Here is an 18,116-nt window from a genome sequence, read left to right as displayed (position 1 = left end):
ACTACAAGGTGTCGCCCAAGAAGTCAAAGCCGATAAAGCCATTTAATCCGAGTAAACCCGTCATCAAGATTGATAGTTGGCCGGTAACACTAGTAACAAGTGGCGCTACAACCCACCCCATGGACATGTGATGATTCTGAATGATTTTGATGATCACTCGGACATTATGATGAAATGCCAACTCCATTTCACAGACGCTGGGCTACGTAAAAGTCATGGACTACGTCACATTTCCTACCCGGGGCCCGGCCGGGCTTCTTGCGGAAAAGAAAGATTAACGTTTATGCCAATGAATATGTACAAGCCATGCTGCTGAATTATTTGGTGTCTTTTATATCGTACTTTTCTTTCCCCCAAAACTGCCCTGTCGGGCCATTGTGGACATGTGACGTTAGCCTTAGAAGAGGTTTTAAAAACGGCGGCAGTGGACTGTATTCCATTCTCTCAATGGCTTAAGGCCACCTGTAGATTTATGACATTAATAGATTGATAAGTACTATAGAGGACGTCACCAGTTATTTATTTGGCCTGCAGCTGTGATGTCGCCTCTGTGCGTTTCTTCATCGCGCCGTGCACGTGGCCAATACCCATTGGATAGCGTGGTGAATTCAATTACACAAAAGTGAAGATAGCCATCGCAGATAACGGATTTGGTCGTTTTATAGCAAACATCCCGCAGGCGTCTTTGTTATCACCATATAACCCAATGGTATCAACAGCCGGTTTTCTTGGGGAACCTTTTGGCTTGAAATTAAATCTTATCATTATTGTAATGATAGGCCCTTAGGTGTCTATCTGTATCTCAATATGGGGTTTAAATGTGAATGTACTATGCATATGGGAAATCAAACCTGTGTGATTATCACATGATTATAAAACAATCCTTCCGATGGTCATCTAACGTGGATCATTATGCTAGATCATTATGGCTTTATGGAAATGTAAGTAGCAATCTCATTTATGTTGTCTACAGTCCAATACCTGGACGCCAGTATTGATGGATTACCACAGTACTAGGGTCCATATTGTTTTAATCAGGTTCCGCTTCTAATCATGCAGAGATCCTGGCACATTTTCAGATGTCGGATCGTAAGATGCCTTAGGCGTGGTGTAGTACGCCACAGATGCGCGTCAGAAACAAAGTGGGCACTTTATACCTCTCTCCCCATCTTTCGGTGCACATGGTTACTTTGTTGCCTTCTTTTACGTGCCAAAAAATAAATTGATTTTGTTGATTGACTGTGAGATTGCTCCTTTGATCCCGACGAGCGAACGTCCTAGATTTCACGACTCATTGAAATATTCACAGTTCCTCGTATATCTTGTATAATTGTTGCTACGTAATCATGCAAAGGTTATGATTAACAATACATGCGTCCTTTCGTCATTTCCTGTCGCCCTATGGTGTCGAATGTTTGTTTGTTTGTTTGTTTATTTTTATTTATCCAGGGGTACATGTCGCCTGGCTGGCGTTTTTCAAAGATCCCTGGGGGGAAACCCCGTACATACATAACAATAAACGATAACAATATAAAATCAAATAAATGGTGACACAGCAAGAATTGGCAAATAATAACGCAATTCAACTAAGACCAAATAAGGCAATTCAATTGTACAACATTAATCCTAATATAACTCCGAAATCATAAATGAAATCAAATTTGCATACCAATGTGAACAGAAAAAGACATGACCGATTGCATATTAGACCATGTGGTATTCTGCTGTGTAGATGGTTTTGAAAGTGGAGATAGATGATGCTGTTCTTAAGTGTGCAGGTAGCGAGTTCCACAAAGCTGCACCAGAAAACGAGAGAGACTTCTTCTTGTATTGTAACCGTGTTTTTGGTAGTTGAAGCCCCGCCGTGTACTGTGCCGGGTGTGGTGAGAGTGTGTGTCTGCAGATGTAGTGAAGAGTTGGGAAATGTGTGGAGGAAACATACCGTTGAGAGCCTTGAACATGAAAACAGCCTTAGCTCTTCTGTGGTGCTGTGCTACAGGGGTCCAGTCTAGTGACTTCAAGACAGTTTCCCTAGGAGTGAATGGTACTTGCAATTTTTGCAAATGGAAAATAACCCCGAATACACAAATAGACATCCCCCAAACATTAAGCCTTCATTGCTTAGTATTCTATCGACCCGTATCATGAATTGTAATGTCTCATTAACGACTAGTTCTACCACCTCTGACCTAGCCTTTCTGCTACTGCAACCTTTGCGGTCATTTTCACTTCCTGTCACCGTAATGACGGTGGATTGAAACAACTACGGACAAGCATCAACCCAAAGAAGGAAGTAACATGCCAGAACTGTTTTGAGGACACGTTTCTTTGAGAGCTTGAAGATAATGGAGTGATAATGAAGTTATGATCTGGAGGCAGTCGCTTAGCGTGACGTACTTTATCCATCAATTTGCCCTTAATGGCACACTTTGGTCATTTTCAGGCAAAAGTATGTCTCATTTGCCGCCACATTAACCACTTAAGTTGCCACTAATGATCTTGAAAGTTTCGCTCCTAGGAACAAAAAAGAAAATAAACACATGTAACTCCCCCGGGGAATATCATAATGGTCTATGATGGCATCCTGTGCACAGTGCCTAGTGACCACAATACGACAGTGATTACCCCAGTTGCGCCCATTAACTGTATATGAACCACTCACATCGGGAAGGACCCCTAATCGATAACTGTGTTTTTTTTCACACGCTAGAGGTGTGGTTCTCCACAAACACCAACGCGGGACCTCCAATTAACGCATTATCCTAGGGACGGCCCTAACCTAAGCTAGGAACCTAACATAGGCACTATTTTTCACCCGAGTTACGCGAGAGCACACCATCGGGGCATATCAGGGATTACCCATTCACACAACTAGGGGTGGGTACCGGTACAGAAAATTCAGGTCCAGGTCCGGTTCAGGTCCAGAGGATCCTTATTCAGTATGACTCATACCAATGGTCCATTTCACTACAAAGAAATGTTACAATGTTTGGTGGAGTATCAGACTCATACTGTTGTTTTGAAATCCTACAACGCTAACTGCACCTGTACGGTTGACTGTAAATTTGGTAGAAATGACTATAAACTCTGCTCTACTTTACTCTTGTTATTCTCTTCCACCTGCAAGCGGGAAAACGTGTTAATGCCTGATCATATAATCTGTTCATTTTCATTTTCCGGTTCACCTGATTTTTTCCGGTCCGGTTTTTCCGTATCAGTCCAATAAGGAAAACCGGTTTTGTACCGTTACGCTGTACCGGTACAGCAGCCCTACAGACAACCAATCGACTCCACACAGTACCCCTCTATGTGTAAATACCCTATTGTCTTTACTGTACTTTGAGTGCTACCAAAGTTTAAAGACTATGATTGCTTAATAGTAGATAAGAATTACCATTAGAAGGCTAATGTTAATTGGCAACTGCATACTTATTTTTCTTTTTCACAATAAAATGACTAATCTACGACTTAAGGTTTCATTCACGCGTCCTTCTCGACTAGGATGGTGCTCTCTCTGTGGCCTAAAATCGCGCAACGAATTGTACAGAGGACAAAACAATACTTTTAATTTTACACCCAGTGTGCTTTGTTATATCTTCTCAGTTACAGTTTGTATGATATACTAGTAACCAGTATGCATCTGTTTCAGGTCTCAGCTAGAGCGCAGCGCGATCGCCGTCTACTTTATTTGATGAATTAAAAAATCATTTACACTGTACCAAAAATCAATTTGCCACAGTACCGGGTGATTGCATTTCAACAATGGTTTTTATCACGCCACCGCATTGATAAATCGATACCTATAGTTTCGGGCCCCTTTAGGGATAATGAGATTATTTGTCACTTCCTCAGTGTTGCTCGACAATAGAAGCAAATTTACAGGCAATGTACATTTAGTTGGATAAAATCAATAGGTCCTTAGTAGGAGTGGGTACCGGTACAGTGAACTCAGGTCCAGGTCCGGTTCAGGTCCAGAGGATCAGGTTCAGGTTTGGACCTGAACCTGGACCTGATTCAGTATGTGAAAACTTGTGAATGGACGATACTCAAAACAATGGTCCATTTCGCCACAAAGAAATCTGCTTTGTGGAGCATTCGACTCCCTTTGTCGTTTGAAAATACTACAAGGCTAACTGTCTCTGTACGATTGACTGTAAAACGACTGTTGACTGTAAAGCGGTTACTACGGAAGATGGTACTCAGGCTATGTGTCACAGTTGTAGGGAATACAATAATGATGAATCCCTGATGTCATGTCTAGTAGTAATGATTCGCACTCCTTCCACCTCAATTAAGGTCTATGGGCTCCGCACGTTTCCTGTGTGTGCTTTGATGTAGGCGCCAGTTATATCCAAGCTTTGAAGCAATCAAACTTTGCGACGTGAGCTTGAATCAATTTAATCTTCAAGTTGTCAACCAGAGATTCAACAGCTAATTGTCAAATAATCATGTTCACGCTTGAACCCTCTCTAGAGAAAATGCCACACGACAATGTATGTACAGTTGAATGTTTGTTTACTCGGTTTGTTTGGACCCGTCTATTAATGAGAAGATGAAATTGCTCCATATGCCGCTTTTTTGCCATTGGGTCAAGATGGAAGAGGTAAGGGTCATACAAGACATAGCAAAGATACAGAATACAGACTTAAAGTCCTAATGTTTATCGGCATTTGTAGCTGGAATGCTTTGATGATGTGAAAGGTTGCTGAGGTTCAATCCGCAAACAACACCGGAAGATCAAGGTTCACCTACATCAGGAGAGACACTGAAGCTTCATGGTGATAGGACGCTTTTAATTATTTACGAAATGAAATGAACTAAGCTTCAAATACATACCCAGAGAGGACATGCGGTGCTTGGAATAAAAAACGTGTTTTGATGTTTGACGGTCGATATGATACAAAGTTTTCTAGAATTGTCTAGAGTTCTCTAGAATGCTATAAAGCCATTTTCATTTTAAAATTGTAGAATCCACAATTTGTAGAAAAATTGTGACTTTTCGTCCTCTGCTTACAAAAAGAAGTCAAAGCCACTCCGTTTAAAGATAGAATGAATGAATGAATGAATGAAAACCTTTATTGCACTTTTTGCCCACATTGAGCATGTTTCCACCATGCATGTACTTATGTACAATTATCCTACGGGCATGGATTTGCAAATAAAATTTCATTTCATTAAAAAAAAAGCTTGACGTAGGTTGATACTGGTGTGGTTTTTCTGACGAGTCTTCAGCGGAAAGGCCTACAGAGCCAACGTCCGACGCAGCAGCCACCAGAGACACTATTAAGTAAGGACCCTACAGAGTAGCTGCTGTTAATTGTTTACCAAGACTGACAACTTCCAAGGCGCTGTTCACGGCTATACAACCAGAGCGCTACCATCATGCCCCAATGTTAGCACAGACTATCACTTGGTATACCATAGATGGCCGTCACACTAATACTACTGTACACCGCTCTCCCACACACATTATCATAGACCATTTCCCTCTGATACAACATCACGGACTTGGTTCAAATGATGACATGTCTCAACCAATAGCACGTCCTGTCTTGCCCGGTGCGAAGTCTTCCAGGGAGACAATCGTCTTGGGAAAACATCTTTTATTGCAGTTTTGGTGTTGTCATTAATCATAATGTCAACTTCATCAAAATCAAAGGGCATATGATTTCATTCAAGGACATGCTCGAGTGATGTCAAGAGTTATTATTTCTAGACACATGGTTTGATTTCCCAAAAGTCTCTAAGTTTTCGACCAATCGGTGATGGGGTTACTACAACTCATCGTGCTGTAGTTATCACAATGTACTGTGTTGTTCTTTTACTTCAAATATTCCTTTATAGTATTTTTACTGTAACGTATCTACTGTTTCTTAGTATTTCACTCATACGACCATGTTACAACCTACTTAGGCTTTTGAAATTGGGCAGTTAGACGTGCTTACATTTTACAGGTTGTTTTCGATTCACGAACAAGTCAACCTCATCCGGTCAGCACTTTCAAAAAGTACTGCTGACGTAATCGTCTTCTTAGTCAGACATAAATGGACTTTGATAACTCCCGCTGAGATCCAAGTCGTAATTATGAGTAAGTAGCGCTATTGATGAACACGTGTACAGGGTTGTAAACAGTCATTTGATGACTCAACATGACTACTGTCGGGTGAATTTGAGTCTAGAATCGTAACCCTTAAAATATGGGTGACTGGATTTGTATGACTAATGGAGCAAAAGTACAGTGACTTAGACGCAGCAACATTTTGCCTCGAAGTATTTCGTGGGTCACTTATTATATTGCGCATGAATAACCATATACGAGGGGCTTTGCGAAAACGTTGCAAAACAATTAAAAGAAATAACTGTACAGCCAGAAGCAGTGCTCGAATCCTTTGATCTCAGGAAGTGTAGTATGGCTTTTTGATGATATCTGCCAAATGCCAATTATACTGTCGTTTGTTCTAAGGCCTGGCTCATACATGTAATATGATGACATCCTCTGGAGACTTCTGCGGGAGGGCGAAAATGTCCAGCAAAAATGTTGCTAAACCAAAGGACTACAAAGCTGGTATTACGAGTGGAGCCACAGAATACAGTGCTTCAAAAGACACTTCACGTCTTTATTTGTAAGAGGCACATGTAGGTTGTCTTGCTCATCTTAACAGACCCAGCTGAAGTATGAGATGTTTAATATATTCACAAGAACTATCAGAGACGTACACTATGGATGATATCCGACCTTGATGAGAATAGCACCAAGGGAAGTTTGACAAAATTGCCACGGTTTGCGGTAGTACCTAACGAGCTCACCTAGGCCGGTGTGACAGGGGGCGAGATCACTAGCGTTTTCGCCCCCCCCCCAGAGCAGCTGGCTACTACATATCACAGGTGCGCTACCTGGTACTATACTGCACCTGAGGAGTAACGTATATGGTGTGTTACCTGGTACCTATATGGCACCTTATTACCGTACCGTAAGATGTCATACCTCGAAAGTCTATACTATATTGTTCGGTGCAAACATGACATTGAAATGAAAAAGACAATTTTTGCAGCTGAGGCGGCATAAAAACAGTGCTACTGCGAACGTATAAATCAACACCGTCTATGGTACGGAATACGTCAGCTATATGTTTTCAATTTGTCACAGTGTTTTCTTTCTTGTGCTGGAAACATTTCCAAAGCACTCACAAAATTAAAAACACACGTGAATAATAGTTTCTCATTATAAACACTATCTACGCGCAAGTTGATATAGCTGTTGCTAAATGCTACACAAACACTGATAAAGTACCTGTCTTAAGAAACACGGGTAAATGCATCAGTTCCTAAATACTAGAAAAACAGTCATGTTGGAGGTGAAGATATCCCTTGGCTAGGTGCATATACCAAAATGTGCGTTATTCTAATTAATACCTAATATTTGCATAATTAATAAAGACATTACATAGTTCTTTTGTGGTCACTTCATGGTAGAGACTTCATATTGGAGATGTATAGGTTGCTTGAGGACAGGTGAATACAATGAAATACATCTTATGTCAAGACTCAGGTATATGCAATAACGGGAATACAAGGGACCAAACCCTCCTTGTCTGAAACAAGTTCAACTATCTTATTACCATGTAATTACGTTAATGTTGATACTATGAATGGAGTTATGTATCAAACTCGTGTACTTATATCATTCTGAAACTACATTTTGTGATTTATACCAATCAACTTCTAAAATGTCATGTAAACACGTTTTTTTGGGGGGGGGGGGCGAAATCGCTAAAGGGGGGCGAGGTAGGGGGGCGAGATCACTAGCCGGGGGGGGGCGAGATCGCTAGTGATTTCGCCCCCGGGGGGGGGGCGAGATCACGGGGGGGGGGGGCGAAAACCCTGTCACACCGGCACATGCTGGCCATTTGCGGCAATATGAGTCGGCACGTTCCGGACTTGCGTGGAGCCTCGGAGAAGGTGACTTTTTGTAGAAGAGGCGAAAAGTGATGCGTGCGTGGATGACTTCAATAGGTTAAACTAGAGTTCGGCGACCTCATACCTCCATGAAAATTTAGAGCTTTTGTAAATTTTATGCAATTAATTAACATTAACATAATTTATGCTATCCAGCTTCAACAGTTCAGGCTCGACTTAGAGAGTTGACATGTACATAGTACACTTTGTACTTAGCTTACCGGTTGGTCTTCTCTTCAGTCCAAATAAACTCCCTTGATATTCCAAGACTCCATGTAGAGCAACAAATTCCAACAAGAACAGGCATAAAACTCGTTGTTATAGCCAGAGAACTTTCCTGCCCGTACAGTAACACTGTGTATATTGTTTTGGCTGAAACGTCACCTCTGTGACATTTGGAGCACTGAGCAGATGGCCAGTGAACTTCCTGTGTCACAGGGACCGGAAGTTACTTTCTGGAGTTGGCAGTGAGGCATTCCACCTGCGCGCTTCAGAGGGATTTGACCTCAGTGACCTCTGGAATGCCATGACTCTACAGTGACCATGTACCGCAGAGCAGAAATCTATTTCCGGAGCTCCCTGACTGTTTATGTTGCATTGGTGATACCTTTCTCAAGTAATTTTTGCCTCATGACATAGGGATAGATATACACAGAAGACCCTTGTTAGCATAATTTATGTGAATTTATTATCTCTTGCCACATCACATGCTGGGAAAAATGTCCCCATTAATTATGCAAATAAAGCCCTCATTTGCATAACATGTATGTCATTATGAACATATTTGCCTAAGCTACCTGCATGCCTAAAGTGATGGAAATCCATCATTCCTCTTTGCAGTTATCTTCTTTGCAATGTCTTGACAAAAATACCCCTGCAGTTCCAACATTAGATGTTAGGGGGCTGAAACTTGACCCACGATATCATGACCCTGAAAGCTGTCTACCACCCAATTGTCAACATCATATCATTTCCAGGACAGGAGATACATTGAAAAAACTGCTATGATAGAATATTCTCATTAATTATGCAAATGTACTCTAATTTTGCATGATTAGTATTTTATCTTGTACAACATTGTCTAAGGTACCCACATACCAAGAATCGTGAAAATCTGTTGTTCCCTTCTTGAGTTATCTGCTTCAGAAGTTTTTGATAAAAATGCCCCTGCTATCCCCAAACTAGACGCTAGGGGGCCCAAACTTATGTCACTTATTCCTGAGCACAAGAGCTATCTAACACCCAAAATTGGGACCATAGCTTGTTCAGAACACGAGATAGCAAAACCGGAAGTTGCGCTGCAGTACCAAGTATAGCCGCTAGTATAGCCCAAAATCTAATCACTTCTAGCTTTCATCACACCCTACCAACACACCAAGTATGAAACCAATCCATTCAGCCGTTCTTGAGTTATCTTGTTGACAGACAGACAGACAGACAGACAGACACACACACACACAAACGCAGGGTAAAATATAACCTCCATGACATTTCATGGAGGTAATTACTTTTATTCCATTTGAAGACAGGAGTTAACCATTAGCTAGAATCACAGTAACATGAGCGTATTGACAACGGACATTCGCCAGACCACATACGTCAGTATAGGTGTGTTAGATGTCACTTTGACCATTAGCCTGCCACAGTACCTCATCCAACAAACGTGCCATATGGTCCTCACGTTGTGAACCCTGCTTTGACAAAACCTCACATCGAGATGGTCCCGTACACGAAGGAGTGCCTCCGCTCAAGATTAAAGCTTGACTTTGTACGTCTGTATGAAACAACGTTTATGTCTCTGTATGTGGTGCTCAGTGCATGTGGGCGAGGGTCGACGGGGGGAAAACTACACCTGCGCTTTTAATCCCCTACTCCCATGTAGTCGGAGTCTACTGGTATGAACTTTCTGTCTTGTATTTTATGTTGCTGTGTCAAGTTGGCAGGAGTGGGTTGGTGGGAGCTCGGCGGACAAGTAACCTGTCGTGTGAAGCTTGACACATCCTTTTTTCTTTCCTTCTTTGAAACGTTGACGAATAAAAGAGAAGAACAGTGAAAAAAACCCTCTTGTCTCTCTTGTCTATTTTTCCTTCAAAAATGGGTGACACTGTGCTCGGCCCATTAGATAGGACACTAATTAATATCCTATTACGGTAGGCATTTCCTTTCACCTTATATCTATAAGCTTATTAAATGTATGTACTCAAAACCCCTGACATGCGTCAAAACATCGTCTGGTTTAACGCCATCATTTGCAACCGAGAAGGGTGTCAGGCAAGGCTGTAACCTTAGCCCTACACTCTTTAACCTGTTCATAAACGACCTTGTACATGTACTTGATAATACTGAATGCTCACCACCCTCCCTACATAACCTGTTTGTATCATGCCTCTTATACGCAGATGATGTTGTTATTTTTTCTGAGTCCGATAAAGGACTTCAAATTGCCCTGAATAGATTGAGCGACTTTTGTACGAAATGGAAATTACAAGTCAATTTAAAGAAAACAAAAGTCATTATCTTCAACAAATCTGGCCGATCATTCCCAAAACAAACATTCTCTTTTGGGCAAGACACAGTTGACATAGTCCAGTCCTACTGCTACTTGGGCTTGAATATTACTGCATCAGGCAGTTTCTCTCTTGCACAAAAACAGCTCTCACTCAGAGCACGAAAGGCCATGTTCAGTCTCAAATCGCTACTCCGTTCGTCTGTCTCTCCGAAGTGCCTACTAAGAATATTCGACACTTGTATTAAACCAATACTTCTGTATGGATGTGAAATCTGGGGTAAAGACCCTATAAATGACACCTCACCTATTGAAAATTCCCATAACCGCTTCTGCAAGAATGTACTTGGTGTGCACAGGAACAGTAGTAATGTAGCAGCCAGAGCAGAACTAGGAAGGTTCCCACTAGATTTAGATATATCCCTGCGCACTGTAAAATTCTGGACACACTTAACACAACTAGACTCCGATACACACCCGCTGCAAGTTGATGCTCTCCGATTACAACATACATCTCTGACAAATAGTCGTCGACGGACATTATTACAGCGAGTTAAGGAGATCTTCGATCACTGTGGCTACTCATACTTATTATATGGTGATAGCACTAACTATGATCCTTAACATATATGCAATCTATTAAGGACAAGGTTTTCAGATATGTATATTCAAACTTTCTTCCATAATCTGTCTGCCGATACTGGCAAGCTTAGATTTTACAGAAAATTTAAAACCGAATATTGTATAGAGAAATATCTCGAACTTTGCGACTTTGAGCAGCGTTCAGCTACCAGTAAGATTAGAATTAGTGCCCACCCCCTGGAAATAGAAAAGGGGAGATATATGAAGCTACCTGTGTCCGAGAGGATTTGTAAATATTGCCCCTCAAATGCTGTGGAAGACGAGAGTCATTTTATCACTAATTGTTCTTTTTATGATGATATAAGAAACCAACTATTTATGAGTGTATCCAAAATACACGCTTACTTTCCAACTATTCCTGACAATGAAAAATCAATCCTACTATTAAAATCAAAGAACCCACACATTATAAAAGAAGTGGGTAAATTCGTCTTCCACTGCCTAAAGAGAAGAAGTCTAACCCAACAAAACCAGTATAATGTACACTAGCATAGCATAGTCATAGAATGTAGTTCCTAGCACCTTTGTATTTTTCCTTATTTTACATGTTGTTTGTACCTGCAATTAGCCCTCGGGCAAGAACTTGCAATAAACATATATATTCTATATCGCAGAAGGGACCAGGTGCTGTGTGGAAAATATGAAAGGTTATCCAGAACTCATTATAAGAGCTTCACGTCAACGGATAATACTTGAAACATGTGGGTGTGAAGGTTGTAGCGTGTGCTGCGTGTCACTAAGTCCAATAGGTACCTTATCATCGCAAAAAGGGGGGGGGGGGAGCAATGGTTAGTTTATTCTTGTGTACTTCGTCTTCTTTATACAAGTTTCAATTATGTTGCCTGCTTGTTCTGTGCCATTCTTTGTCAGCACTGCCGCAGTGTTCAGTAGCAAGTGTCAGTAGAACATTCTCCAACCTTGTACAACACGACAATCCCATAGCCTGACTAAAATCGCGCTCCTAGCGGCCGACCCCACAATATCGTCTTTAACCCCAGCTAGCAAGAGATTGTGTAAACACATACAGGCTAGACAATTACACTAATGTATAAAACAATGGTATATTTTGTAATGCAATATGTGGACGCCACATTAGCAAGGATCAGCAAGATCTTAAAGACTCTCATTATTTTACCAGTCAACGCTTAAAGTATTTGCATCCCCCTCCCAACACACACAGTACCAAAGACAAATGGGGATTTAGTATCTGCAGCTTTTCAAATGTTAAAAGTCGGAGAGGGCTTGTTCTTAACTTTTGCCACACAGGTCTTAAAAGTGGCCATATACTGTATACAAACTTTTCGCCACTCTTGCAAACTACGCAGAAGCAATAAATGAGATTAAAGTAAAGTTAAAGACTGGGTGGGGATGGGGGCAAAATTACGACACACAATACGGTGATAAAAGGCTTCTATGGACCTTATGCCTTTGTTTCCAGATACACTGTTAGATGGAAATAATTGGCCCGTATTGGCCTCAAAGATACATGCTCACAAGCCGTAAGAGTCTTAACGACAGAAAGGTCCGGAGTTTCTTACAAATTATTTACGTGAAGCCAGGAAAAAGAAAGCTAACGACCTGGTCACAGTAGATAGCCCCGCTACTCAATTTTCCCTCTGTGGATCTTATCCGTAAGAAACTCTTCAACTAAGAGATGTTATACGACTGTTGGTGCTCTAAATGTGCGATAAAAGTAGTGCATCACTGCCAGCCGCAGCTCTGACTAAGGTTTACAATCCCCCCGCTTGTCTTTAGAGGGGTTCTGGTGAAATACAATGATTCATTGGCTGATATCCTGTACTATTACAAGAAGGTTCAAGGTCTTTCATAAAAATCTCATCAAATGGGTTTTAATCTATGAATGAATATGACATAAGCTTTGTGGAAACACATCTGAGATCTATCTGTACGTTTGAAACTATAGGGTTCATGGTCCATTAAAGCTATAAGTTAGGGTTTTAATTTACAGACAGACGTTCTTTGCTCATTATCTATATATGCTTGTATCATGCAGTTTCGGTGGAAAAATAACATAAGATCGTTACCACACATTTTTCCAACTCGCATTATTTATATTACTTGCGTTTAAGTGAAGGTACATCGGAAGGTATGTGTTTCTGTACACCAATCAATCTCGCCACCTAGAGATTCAACGGTTGAGGCTACGTATACGGTGCAGAAGCGCCCTCTATCTAATGTGATGTTAACTTCCTTTCAGGCACTTGAGGAACTGAGGGACCTGCTGGAGGAACGTGAACTTGAACTGTTGAGGGCAGAGGCTGCTCTACCCGAACGTGCACGGCGTTACAAAACGGTAAATATAACAGTAGCAGCTTCAAAACATTGTGTCTATCTTACCTTGGTAGTGATAGCAAACTGTAACTGTTTAAGTTTCGATCGATGTATTTGTGTTTATTCTGTTATAATAGGAATAACAGCAGCTCGTGGAGATAAAAACTTATGGCCGAACATTGAACCATGAAGATAAACGATGATTGCTAGAGTTTCAATGATGTTGTGTGTATAGATACTGCATATTCCATTCTTAGCGAGTGTATTCACAGATCTCAGAAGACGAACCTCTCGACAGCGCGGTTGGGTTGCCTGACTCATGAATATTAATTAACTGGCTCTCTCTGCCACCTTGCAGCACGTGCTCAGAGCGTGATCATGAATATTCAAACGTATGTAAGTGGCAGAATTCACGTGTAAACCGAAGAAGCTCATGAATATTCCGTAGTGCAGGTCCGACGTTTTGGCGCCAAAACTCCCAACCTTGCAGTTCAAAATCAATATAGATACTGCATACTCAATTCTTAGCTAGTGTATTTACACCAGACTATCCGATATGAAGATGTTTTTTAATAACGTTGAAAAGTACAAACGACGTAATGAGGAACATGTAGAATGCATGTATCATTCTTTTGTTTCTCGCTCAGAGGTGTAAGATACGTGGTTGTGATTTCCCTGTCTCTAAATCTATAAATGTGCTGCAAGTTCTCATTTGTTACACCTTCTGCAATATAGAATACTTTATTTGATTTGCTGACTTGCTTCAGTCGCTGCATTCATTTCACTTCTACATGCGCTGACTCACTTGATTCTCACATGGCAACACACCTTTCATTGATCCATACTCATAATTGAATAGGTTCATTTTGAACAGCAGTGTATGTCTCAGCGATGCTTCACAAGTTACAATATTGCGGCCATTTGTAATCAAGACACAGGAAACAATAATTGATTTTATTCTTCCTAGTGACTTTTCTCTGCTTGGCATCTGTTTTTCATATCTTTGCGGTTAGTAATTAACAAAAGTCATTTATTGAAATTCATTGCTGCGACGTTTATCGAATGTAAAATCCTTTCATTATTTGGCTATGCTCACTGATTCTTATGAGGTAAAATTCATCTAGCAGAAAATATTCGGGACAGGAAATGAGATGACCTATTCTGGGACCTTTGACCTAACTTCCTGTCAGTATCCACGATGTGACAAGCATGTTATTCATTCAGACACAACTGAAGCAAACATCAGCGCACATTGGTGATAAATACGAAGTCTATAAATCAATTCCATTCGTATCGTGTAACACTGAATTGATGTATTTCGGATTTGGACAATATTTGAAGTCCCGGCTATATATGTGCTGCAGAATGACTCCAGACTTCCATTGTGGGCCATACATAGGCGGGTATGTGGGCGACAGAGGTGCGGCACTGGTCACCTGTATGACTTCGTACTGTCAGCAATCAACCAAGAGGCACTGCCCAGGCACAGGCAAATGGTCGGTGCTGAAACAAATCTTAGAGATTCTTTTGTTTTTATTTGTCAAAGTCAAGGTCATTGTATCGCCCATCCCCCTGCATCTCATTCATGCCACTACTATCCATGTAATCATCGGTTTGCATACTGTCATTAGACTCATAAAATGCGCTTTATGTAAAGTTACACATAAAATAGCATGTTTAGTACCTATTTTCAAGAATATGAATTATGTGGGTTGTAGCACACCTGAGTTGTAAGGTGACACATATATAAGATTGTAGTACAATAATGACAAAAATATCAACTGGAAAGGTAACGTTAATATTTGCCAACAAATACATACTATTCACTTTCACACGGTCTAGCTTAACTAACTATTGCTCTGTCCATTCTTACTCAACACATTCCTTCTGTATTCTGTACTTCGCTCTCTTCCAGCACAACCCAAAGCAATATAGAGCAGTCCCAAAGTACATCCACTAAAAACATGGGCTTTTGTATAACAAGATGTATAAAAAATGTAAGGGGCTTGAGGGTACTGCCCGCTACCCTTATATTCAGGTCATTTGTCTCAGAAATGAAGGAGACGAATCGATTTGAAGATTGACAGAAGAAACATAAGCAAATGCGAGATATCTTAAACCATACTAGTGGTATGGAAATATAACAATATGTTTCCCTTCTGTGAAGGTAAACATAATGACATTTTTTCCAACGCCACCGATTAAAATGCACAAGGGAAGAAAATTCTACTTCAAACGTCAGAGGAAAACGGACGAAAGTCAGCTAATTTCCTGAAACCACGTCTCTCTCTCCTCCACAGTGCCCGACTGCCAAAACGCCCTGCAAACAGATGTACGGGAACCGCCGCATCAAGAAGTGCGACTGCCCGCCTGGCTTCTTCTGCGACATGACAACATATGGGAACACTCCGTGTCAGAAGCTCTGAAGGTAGGTTTCATCAGTCACTTTAAGGTGGTATCTCACTGCACTTGGGGCACAGGTGCGGCACTGCGGGGTTCGTTCACTGCGTCACTGTTTTGTTTCTTCGATTTTTTATCATTCAGATATTGTGTAATATGTAAAAGTATGGCTTAGGAGATAACAAAATACACAAAAAGTAAGAAAATTCGTTCTTGATCCCTGAAATTCGATGAGTATCATTCGAACCCCGCAGTGTCACACCGGAGCCCCAAGTGCAGTGAGATATACCTAGTCCAGTGGCTCTGTGACCCTGCCTCAGAACCAAGGCAAGAGGTTGTGAGTTCGAATCCCGACTGTGTCGCTCACCCGACATGCACGATACTGTTCATTGTGCCCGTACGTCGAAAAGAGCTACGAAAATTTCCCTGTCCAATGAACCTGAAAATACATTACATAGTATCTGCCTCCTCTGTCACGACAGGACGAGTGGACGATAAGCTTATTTGTGCATTTGCTATTTGAACTTAACTAGCTCGATATCACCTTCATTTATGTCTTGAGTCTAAAAATCAAAGACTTGTTTGTCCTTACTTTTCTTCTTCTTTTTGCAGCAGCTGCCATATCGCAGAGAGCCATGGCGAAGGAGTTTACATTGCTGCGAATCTCCAGCGGTGATGCGATGGAACATACTCTAGATAATGTAGAACGTATTTCGCTAGATAATTGTACCTCTGTTCTTCGCCTGAATTCACTTTCCGTCGCTAGCATGTAAAGACGATATACCAAACTTTGTTGCAGATATTTTGCTTGCAGAATTAAAAGTTTAAAGTCAATGTTTGAAGCTTGGTTCTTTTGAATGTAGATCAGATGTTGGGGCCACTGTGCATTGACTTGTTATGTTGGAGACATGTTGGTAAACTATGATATTCACCAGATACGTCAATAGCGCTAGCTTTCATCAAGTCAGCAGACATATAACTGCCACACACTTTTAAGTTTTAAAAAACTTGTGCCCGGTTTTAGAATATATGAAGACAGTGTTAAGAAAATGCAATGAAAAAGGAATGGCAGTGAAATGCCAGTGATGCAAATATTGAAGAACCAATTCGCCACCAATTGATCAAATATGAGTAATGTTCTTCGTCCCAATAGCACATCTATACAAAAGTGGATGTGAGTACAATTGATCGTATAGAGAACTCATTACGTGGTATGGTCATTTATATCTGTCAGATCTAGCTTTGTTTGATGTGGGTATAATGAAAGAACGCGTGGGATACTCGTGACCTTTGGTGACCATGGCGCACGACCAACGTTCAGGCTTATCATGCAATCTCCTGACCTTGACTGTGATTGGTAATAATTTAGTCGTGATGGTAATGCAGTTTTTAACTATTGCCAGAGATAGTGTGCAAAATGGCAATCCAATAATGTATGCGCAACGTTAATTGATATTTAATCGTTGTGCATAGACATAATCGTTGTTTCTAAAGCGTATTTGATAGAGAGGTATGCAACATCTTAATTAACACTGTTAGAATTGCTAGTTCGATCTTCTTCTCTTCGACTTCTGTCAAAAGAGTCACATTCAACCAGTTGTTTTGTCAGCAACGGATGCTTGTAGTTGATGCTATGACTCTATACTCGTCAATTGTCAAACAGAAAAGAGGAAGAAAACATTTGAGAAAGTACCAGTGTTTAGCAATTTTCCTCATTGCGTGGTGCAAAGAAAACTTAGGGATAAAGATTCTGATAATGTGTCAAGGAGGTTTCGTCTTTCTGAGAACATTAAAAGAACAATAGGAGGACGAGGTCAGGAAGAGGACAAGAAAATTTCCATGGAAATAACTGAGCATATGGAACTCAATTACTGGACTCAAGCACCGAATAATGCCAAACAGACTTCGGTAGTTCAACTCACATTTTAAGATAGGAATCACCAACCGGAGAAGATCAACTCAAATAAACTTCAAAGAGCACTATGTCATATGGGACACTAGGGAACAGGCAGTGAATTGAATCCCAGTGAATTTCAAAGGAGCTTTCATTTTATTACCTGGGACTTGTAGCTAAGCTTAACCAGTATCCATATCTGAGTTCAAATGCCATTGAGACCTTATCCCTTTTGCCGTTTACGTTAACACAAACAAAAGTACACATTAAGCTAGTTTTTGACATAGTAAAATCAACATTAGTGAAGAAATTGATCTAATGTACAACGTTACATCCCCTACTCTTGATTTCAACTATTCTAGTCAGGTTTCAAGAACTTTCTTGACTTCGGTTCCAATCGGAGAGATTTAGGACTCGAAGGCAAAC

The 18,116-nt window shown here is 40.8% G+C and overlaps 1 protein-coding gene across 4 annotated transcripts in view; it reads left to right on the top strand.

The window, feature by feature from the left end:
* LOC118412706 overlaps positions 1-16,626 on the top strand; it is a 19,638-nt gene extending 3,012 nt beyond the window's left edge. The window contains exons 1-5 of one of the 4 annotated variants that reach the window (XM_035815734.1): positions 833-941; positions 13,323-13,418; positions 14,761-14,892; positions 15,697-15,824; positions 16,409-16,626. In XM_035815734.1, coding sequence (XP_035671627.1) covers positions 867-941; positions 13,323-13,418; positions 14,761-14,892; positions 15,697-15,822 — 429 coding nt within the window. In that variant the 5' untranslated portion in view covers positions 833-866 and the 3' untranslated portion in view covers positions 15,823-15,824; positions 16,409-16,626. Of the gene's footprint in view, positions 1-832; positions 942-13,322; positions 13,419-14,760; positions 14,893-15,696; positions 15,825-16,408 lie in introns of those variants that run through there. The other 3 variants (XM_035815733.1, XM_035815732.1, XM_035815735.1) reach the window with 3 other exon arrangements.
* The last annotated feature ends 1,490 nt before the right edge of the window (positions 16,627-18,116 follow it).

Source organism: Branchiostoma floridae, chromosome 3 (assembly GCF_000003815.2).
Source record: "Branchiostoma floridae strain S238N-H82 chromosome 3, Bfl_VNyyK, whole genome shotgun sequence".
In the NCBI taxonomy this organism is placed as follows: domain Eukaryota; kingdom Metazoa; phylum Chordata; class Leptocardii; order Amphioxiformes; family Branchiostomatidae; genus Branchiostoma; species Branchiostoma floridae.
Note: the sequence above shows the minus strand (reverse complement) of the source record. Positions and strands in the feature narration are given on the sequence as shown.